At 43.5% G+C, this 8727-nt stretch overlaps 1 protein-coding gene across 1 annotated transcript; it reads left to right on the top strand.

Moving 5' to 3' along the window:
• The first annotated feature begins 106 nt into the window (after nucleotides 1–106).
• LOC144121376 (voltage-gated hydrogen channel 1-like) lies at nucleotides 107–8706 on the top strand. The gene is made up of 5 exons (XM_077654571.1): nucleotides 107–366; nucleotides 635–809; nucleotides 875–982; nucleotides 4629–4860; nucleotides 6521–8706. The coding sequence occupies exons 1-5, from the start codon at nucleotides 353–355 to the stop codon at nucleotides 6757–6759; spliced, it is 768 nt and encodes a 255-aa protein (XP_077510697.1). The 5' UTR covers nucleotides 107–352; the 3' UTR covers nucleotides 6760–8706.
• The last annotated feature ends 21 nt before the right edge of the window (nucleotides 8707–8727 follow it).

Below are 8727 nucleotides of genomic sequence, written 5' to 3'. Positions count from 1 at the left end.
GACAGTGATCACAGCGCGTACGCGCGCCTGCCAAACTGGGACCGTGTGGGCGCGTCGTCAAGCGCTGTCTGGAAACAGTGTAGGATGTTTTGCTTTGTTTTGTTTTGGTTTTCCTCCTCCATGTTTCTCAAATAGCCGCGCCAGGGCCGCGCTCAGAAGTTGGTCAGTTGATCGGGCCAGGGGGGCGTAGTGCGAAAGTTCGTTGATCGCACCTTTGTGGCTCTGTATCTGGGTGACAATGATAAAAAAAGGCCCTGTGGCGGTAATGCTTGGGAAATGTTTGCACATGATTAGCGCTTGAAAACTTCGGGATTCCAACTTGGGACGTCCTGTTCGTGCAAGGTATCGCAACATGGAGCAAGCGGCGTAAGTCACTTTTCAAGCCTTGGCAGCGTTAATTCAGGAGCTCTGTCTCTGTTTTGCGAAAATCGGGGTTGCAAATGTCGCACCTCACCTAATGGCTTGTTTCGGGTGTTAGAAAGCGTGTGGAAATATATTTAAACTTATTACTATTCCTATTTCTGCAAGTTCGCGATCTGGTTTCATCGTACGTCCGTTAACTTTTGAAATTTTCTGACAGGTGTCATGTTGTTATCTGTGTTACGCTTGACGTCGTCCAACTTTGTCGCCGCAGGGAGCAAGATCGTGATCGTTTCCCGCAAAAGGACACTCCGAATGTACAAACTCGGGACAAACCGAGCGCCAGTTTCGTCTCAATCGACGTTGACATGGAATCGGACGTCGACATCAGGCCCCTTGTCACATTCCGCGAGAAACTGTCTGCGCTGCTGCATTCTACCAAGTTTCAGGTGACTGCGCGAGTACTGTTCATCTTGTAAACAATTGCGTGCGCCGTGACCCACATATCTTGCAGATTGCCATTGTGGTCCTGGTAGTTCTTGACTGCCTTCTAGTCATCACAGAACTGCTTGTGGAGCTGGAGGTCCTAAAACTTCACGAGCACAGCTCCATTGCACCAAAGGTAAGCATACCAGCCGCTACTGAAAAACATTAAGCAGCAGTAGGACAGCCTCCAGGAATGGCAGACTTCAGATGACATCGTGCATATTCTGTTAATGTGTGACTGAGGTAATTCTTAGTGAGCCAGCGCAACGGTATGAGGCCAAAAGGTGGAGACTTCGGGGCGAGTAATTTATGCAGGATGCCATAGTTTATATACACACCAGCATCACTGAAAAAACACAAAAAAAAACATTTGAGTACAGCAAGGCATATCACTCTGAGCAAGCAGAATTTCTTCAATACAGCATATATATATCTAAGAAGGTAAATCTTGGTGCTCTTTCCTTGAGATAACAGATAAGGTGCTTACATATTGCACCAAGCGTCACAATCTCTGAAGCCTTGGTGATTTCTCTGGCAAGCTGACATTTGTTTTTGGCAACAGCTAAGCTGTTTTCATACAACTGTAGGCAAGAACAGTCAGGGCAATGAATAAGGCGGCATTTTTTACATTTTTGCGGTGCGCCCGAAGCCTGTAGTTAATGCAATGACCGGTTTGGCCGATATATATGAGCCCTCACAAAACAAAGGGAGTTAGATAGACCAGGTTATCTTTGCAATTCATGTGCTTTTTCTCATGCTTTTTTCATGCAGATGAAAATGGCACGTGTTTCAGCTAACAACTTCCATTTCTTTTCAGGGTAATTATATGGCTCATTTAATTCTTGCATATTAACAGCAGTTTAAGCTACCTCTATAGCCACTGCGCAGCAGTTCATTTAACAAACCAGCTCAATCTCACATTTTCATTTGTTATTAAGAACGGTGTATGTAGTTATTGCATGTTGATAGGCCATCTAGCTGTTTAGGACTTCAAACTGGCCATGCCGGCTACGAGTAGTTATTTTCAAGCCTGCTTTGTGGTTTAATGCAGCAGACTCATTTTAAGTGGGTGAAATTTAAGGACGCTCATTTACTGGAATTTTCCACAGAGCCCTCTTTATGAAATACCCAAGAACTGTGTCTAGCTCTAACACCTAAAAGTACATTATTTAATTTTTCTTTGTTTCTGATCCAAGCACAGCCTTGCATGGCCTTATATCTTGCAATAACTGCCATACAGTGGTTCACCACAGTTTAATGCACAAAAGACAGTTCGCAACAAAGTGCAAAATCTGTTCTGGCCTGGCCTATGCTGACTGATGGAGAGGTTAGAAGGTCAGAGTGGTCAGCCTGCAGCTCTTAAATTTGTTAGCTTGCTACTGAAGGTAGAGGATTACAGTGGGTTCCGACATAGAGAGCGGAGCAATGAAGAGGTGCATGGTTGCACAAATGAATGACCAATCTGTTTGATCACTGCTGGAGGTCGAGACCCATAATGTGCAAGAAAACGACGTCAAACACAGACACCTTTGACAACTTTCTGAGAATTTGTCCCGGTGCTTGAAGAGGAATCGAAGTTTACAAAGTTAGCACTGACTGACTGAGTAAATGCTAACTGATGAGGGTGGCTGGAGGCCTGTTAAGGAAAGGAGGTATTAAAATGAGGTTACAGCTGACTTCAGTGCAGTTCCAAGCTGTAATAAAAAATTCCCTCAGTTAGCCCCAGAATTCCCTCTCTCAGGCCCTTTTCCCTGCAGTGTGGTGAAAACTTGGTCAGTTTAGAAAAAATGAGACAGTTTTGTTTCTTAACATTCCCCGAAACTGTAAAAATTATTTTCTTACCAAAATTTCCTCTAATATTCCCTGAAAAAAGAAAATTCCCCAAATGGAACATCGCTGGTTGGCTTAGGTGACCCATCCCTAGTGCATACCCTAGACGGAAGTCCGAAACCTGTTTAATGCCACTGTGGGAGCCATTCCGGTAAATTGTAGTTGATTGGTAGTGGTCATAGTGATGACAAATAGCACACCCAAATCCCAAGCGTGTTTTACGCTCTCAAGAGACGTGAGCAGTACTGGACCAGGTGCATTGGCAGGAAGGAAAGACCTTCACAATAAGGTATGCAAGAGCCGTATTTCTAACGCTTTGTTACTCTTAATACAAGCAGTTCAACACTGTGCAGGGCGCTCTGTGCAAACACTTTCATGGTGCTCCATTGTATTTTCTCTTTGGTGCCAAGGTGTAGCATCTTAATTGTTCAAGATGAGTGTAGCCTGATTCCTGCACAAATCTGAGGACATAGTGTCTTCAAATTTGTGCAGAATAACTTGCATGTAGTAAGACAGTTACTCATCTTGAAGAATTTACATTGTATTTGGCACTGTTGTCCAAAATTTGTTTTGTACAAGAAAGTCAGAATAATGTTGTAAAATGTCCTAGTGAACTAGTGAATTTTCTGACTGCGCACTACACTGCTTATTGGCATGAGTTCAGCTGCACTACCACTTGGCCAATATTTGACCATCATTGGATGCACAGAAATTTTAAGCTCAATTAATTTTTTTTTTTTTGCGCAGGAGGAAAGGAGGTGTAACTCTCCCATGTTAAGCAACGTGAGCAGTCTTGTGCTGAATGTGCATTAAGATTGGTCTTTCTTGCACCATCTACTGTAAATGACTTACTATTCACCAGCTCCATATTATGCCAGTTCGGCTAAAGTTGCAGTTTAAGAATATTTTGCGATCATTAAATTTCATGATGAAAGACGTGGCAGGCCCCTCAGTGCTCCCCGCTTACGCGAGGTCTGCAATCTTTATGACACTGCAAGGCAGGTATGTGGGTCATGCTACATGTTGCACTCTCATGAAACTCACCTTTGCAGTAATTCGGCAGTAGGAAAAAAAAACACTGATGACTGTTGTTTCTTCAAGAAGACATTTTTGCTCGTAAATCAAACATCTGCCAAGTCTGGAAGCCTTAGTCAAGACCTAAACATTGTTTTTCTTTGTGAACTCGCCACGTTCACGTGGTGAATACTAAACCTTACTTGTGAAAGCCGTCAAATGTGCTTGTCGCTGGGTTTCAGAAATTTCACAGCGAGGATAGCAGTGCGACATAGCAGACGTACAAAAAAAAACAGACAGATCGTAATCTCGGCAACGAGTGAGGTAATTACCTTTAAATGCTTCCCTTTCAGCAGCCAGCTGTGAGAAGCAAAAAAAGCTGTTGCTAGAAAAAGACAGTACCTTCTATTTGTGAAAAGAACTGGCAAGTGGGGAGTTGCCACTTTGCTTCACACTACCATCGCCAACTTCAATCACTTTAAAACTGCCATCGAAGATCATCTGGACTCATGTTAATACCTGCTTGTTTGCCCACCCCTCATGTAACGTCCCTTGTAGACCTTTGAGGAATGAATAAATAAAGTGAGCTGCAGATAGGAACAGCGTGCTGATCTCATAGCTGTTTGTTTCTCACACTGTAAGTTGTCATTTTGCGAAGATTATTCGTGGGACATATTTTTCACGTGCTCCATGTGATGTGTGAGAAAAGCGAAAATGAGGTCCTCCCGAAGGTTAAGTTGCGTGCATTATTCTACCTACCATTGTGTTGATATAGTTCTGATTAACTCATGAGTTCACTAAGGGCACAATGCAAGTTCACCTGTGTATCGAGGTTGTGGCCAAATGTGAAAGAAATCTCACAGGGTTGCAATAAATCTGGACTTTTGAAACATGTTGTGCTCTAGGGTAAACAAGAATCCTTTCTTTTGTACGTACAGATCATCCATTCGATGAGCATCTTTATCCTGAGCCTCTTCCTGGTGGAAATCGTTGTCAAGCTGTATGCGTACCGGCTCCGCTTCTTCCACCATAAGCTGGAGGTGTTTGATGCCGTAGTGGTCATCATTTCCTTCTCCCTGGATGTTGCATTCAGGGACCCCGAGTCGGCCGCAAATGGTGCTGGTCTCATCATTGTCCTGCGACTTTGGCGAGTGGCACGCCTGCTCAATGGTATGGGGCTTTGCATTTTTTTTTCCTGACACAACTGTAGCTTCTTACTTCTATTTGCGGTGATAAGCAATTTCAAACACTAACGCAGAGTACAAGGATAAAATTCAAACTCCCGACGACTTTTACCGAGGCGGCAACATGGCTTTTATGCACATGCACCAAAGGGAAATGAAAAGACTGTCAACACATTAACTCGTGCCACCTGCCTGCCCTCTTCAGGTTGCATAACACTGATCTGAAGCACGGCAAGCATGAGCACGACAGAGGCTTGTTGTAATGCTAAGCGTGAATTAGGTATCGCACAACATGGACATGATTAGCAAATATGCTGGAACTGATGTTGTAATGCTCATTACAACCTGCTCAGTCTTTGCAGGAATGTGAATTCTGACACAACTGGCAGAATAGCTTTTTAGATGCAGCACCATCATTGGTTTTCATTGTGCAGAAGGGATCGTATATTTTATTCCTTTGTCATGCAGCTAAGTATATGTTGGTAAAACAAGCAGGCATTTAAATGTGAGAAACTAAGGAAGCTTTGTAGCAGCATGAATCGTGCTGCTTAGAGACTGCCTGAATACTTATTGGGGAATGCCTCGACAGGCCTTTGCTATACAGGGCAAAAGTGTTATTTTAAAGCTATTATAACTTAATGCAAGAAATTTTGTTGAAGTGCAGGAACTACAAAAACTGAAAGATAGATGCATTATTATATCCGTGGTCTGATCAGACAAGCTGCCAATTCTGTGTGGCACAGTTCCGAGAGAGCAGGCATTGGAGTGATTTGCCTAGAGGGTGCCAGGTACTCATCGGCATGACTACACATCTTCATTTCATTGTATGCATGTATACAAGTATTGCAGTGCTGTTTGGGATCAAGTAGCTAGGGAGTCGGCACCTTATCCGCATATTTTGTGATAGCACCTGCTTAGCATCATATAAAAGGCAGAACGTCAAAGTACCAGCAAGGCCAAGGTTTCATGGTGATCAGCTTCATATGTAGATTCTCGTCGCATTGGCATTTTTGTGGCACCATCCTGTCTTGTTCGTTACTGCTCTTGAGTGTGTTTCATTTGTGCTGCGGATTTTTTCTACATAATGGATAGCAACCAACTGGCCCAAACCACTCTGCTACTGCAACATTATTTTGTGCCTTTGAGCAGGAACTTTGATCTTGCTAACACATTTGTTTCTGGCAGGCTGCCAGTGCAATTAAATTAGCTCAACTGGTAAGATTGCTTGGTTTATGCTTCTAAGGCCTTGAAGTGGCACAAATTACTGGACAAGAAAGCAAAACAACAGCTGAGTTAGCCTCTTCCTTGCTGTACTGCTTGGGCTGTTTCAAGATTTATTTGACATAGGCAGGGATTCTGAAATTCAAACCACATAAAAACAAGTCAGCACATATTTGCTGGTTCATGTAAACACTGGTAGTGGCATATATACTCTTCATTCCGTTAGGAACAATAACTTCAATGGCTGTATTAGAGGAGTCATTCTGTCTTTTCTGTTCTGCGGACTCTGTATAGGCAACATTTAGGAAGCAGTTGGAAAGATGGGGTCGAGGTCACTGCTTCTTCATTTCTGGCCTTCACAAAACTATCAAATGCCTGGCGAGGTCTCGACTGAAAATCTGTTCTTTGCTCCTCACTTCCTGCAGGCATCGTGCTCACGGTCAAGACACAGGCAGAGCGGCAGCTCTTGCGAGAGAGCAAACTGCGCGAGAAGCTCATGCAAGAACTGCTGAAGAACCGCGACTACTGCAATGCCCTGGAGCAGGAAATAGCGTCCCTCAGGGACCTCCTGCAGAGCCACGGAATCAACGAGCTGCCACCAACAGTCGTGCAGGAGCCACCCTCAAACATCGACGAAAACCACACACAAAGTGCAAGTGACTGAGGTTCCTTAACAGGTTTACACAAAACTTGGCACTTTCGCGACGAAGAACTGTCATACGTGAAACCTGTTGTAAGCGTGCGTCCAAGTCTGTGTACAGCACAGCTAGCGAGGCAACGCCTGTTTGCAGCTTTCTGTTTGTGATTTCTGTTGAAGTGCTGAGTGGCAGTATTTATTGCTCTCCTTGTTGTGTGGCCGTGGTGCCTTAACCTGTTATGTTCTGCCATTGCTTTGAACGTTTTGTTGCAGAGCAGGGCAAACTTTCATGTGCGAATTTGTTAGCTACCTGTGCTTACTTGCAAGGTTAAAATTTGCGCAGCAGTGAATCACACCTTATGTACACACATGTGGCGGACTTGCTATAGTTTTTATGCTTGCACTGGTAGGTGCAAAAAGGAAAAATGGCCATTTCTCCAGAGCAACAGCACTGTGTCGCCGGTGAAAAAAAGTACTCCTGCATGTCGTCTCCGAGCTTCATGTCAAATTACAGGTGCTTAATCAGGTACACACCTATGCAAGGCTGAAAGTGAGCGATATGCTGGATGGTGATGCATGGTTTTTTTGTCATTGTTAAGGCTCCCTTTTTTTTATTATTACCGTAACTCCTCAAATTGTGATGTGCTTTTACAACCCTTTATGCTGATATTCATTCAACTGTCTTCAATAATTATGCTCAGTACTTGAATGTTGCGACATGTTATAAACGTGATGTTTGCTTGAATTACCAGTGCAGCAACAAAGAGAGCAATGTTAATGTGCCAAATTTCCAAGATGACACAACAGTAGACCTCTCCCTGGAGCAAAAAGGTATGGCCAGATGGGCAAAATCGTCCACTTTTTGTTCTGAACCGGTTTTGCTATGAAGTGAACCAGGGTGGCCAATTTGGCTGCCATGCAAACTTTCTTCGGGGAATAGAAGGCAATGCTTCACCATACTTACTCATTTTCTGCAAGCATTAGGATGACAAAAGATGGTGCAAACGTAATGCACCTGCTCTAGCTGCTTAACGAGGCTGTAGTGTTTATGAATCGGCAAGCATCCAGGAATATTTTTGTGATCTTGAAAAAATCACAAGGCACCTGACTAGTCAGTCAACAAGATCTGCATGCAGTACTTTGATCTTTAGCTGCCAACAAGATGTTAAGCACAGGGCAAGGAAAATATACTCGCAAGGTGTGATTCAAGCGTAGGAAAAACGTTTTGTGTACCGACCTGGGTCATCTTCGAATGTATGATTGCGCGCAATAAGAATAGCGATTTGCTTTTGTGATCAACATGAATTGAGGTTCTTCCAACCACCTGCAAAGCCACAGCTGAGCTTGCAATCGTGTGTGAAGACTTTGCTTTTGTGATCAACATGAATTGGAGTTTTCGCAACCACCTGCAAAGCCACAGCCGAGCTTACAATCATGTTTAAAGACTTGCGGAAGTTTCAGTGTGGTATCACGGTGTTGGCATGAATATTCAGAGGTGATAGTAATTATATTCCTGGTGCCCAAAGTGCAATGTGCCTGCTAGAAGCCAATTTCCTACAAGTGCCTTCCAGGCAATTTTGACTCTCTAGACAGTTATGGCTTGCAGATGGGATAGTACCTGAGGTCCTACCATGATGGTCGTAGCTTGCGACACAAGAGACAAATGGAACCGAATATTGGAAATCTTTTCCTGACCACGCTTAGAGAAAGGTGCACATGGTGTACATAATTTGCAATCGTCTTGTGATACATAATTTTGGTGGTTATTAGCCACAGAGGAATTTTAATTTTCTAAAGCCTTTATGTACCCTGATGAAGGAAACAGGTTCAGATCTTATACAGAGGGCACAAGCAGTATGCAATACTCAGCCGAACAGTTGTGGTTACGGTATATTGTTGCTATATTTACTCGTGCACAGTTTTGCTGTTTGTACTGTGTTTTATATTGTCAAAATATACATGTTATTTCTAGTGCGTGATGTTGCCTTTTTTTTA

Source organism: Amblyomma americanum, chromosome 2 (assembly GCF_052857255.1).
Source record: "Amblyomma americanum isolate KBUSLIRL-KWMA chromosome 2, ASM5285725v1, whole genome shotgun sequence".
Taxonomy (NCBI): Eukaryota; Metazoa; Arthropoda; class Arachnida; order Ixodida; family Ixodidae; genus Amblyomma; species Amblyomma americanum.
This window is presented reverse-complemented; position numbering and strand designations above follow the sequence as displayed.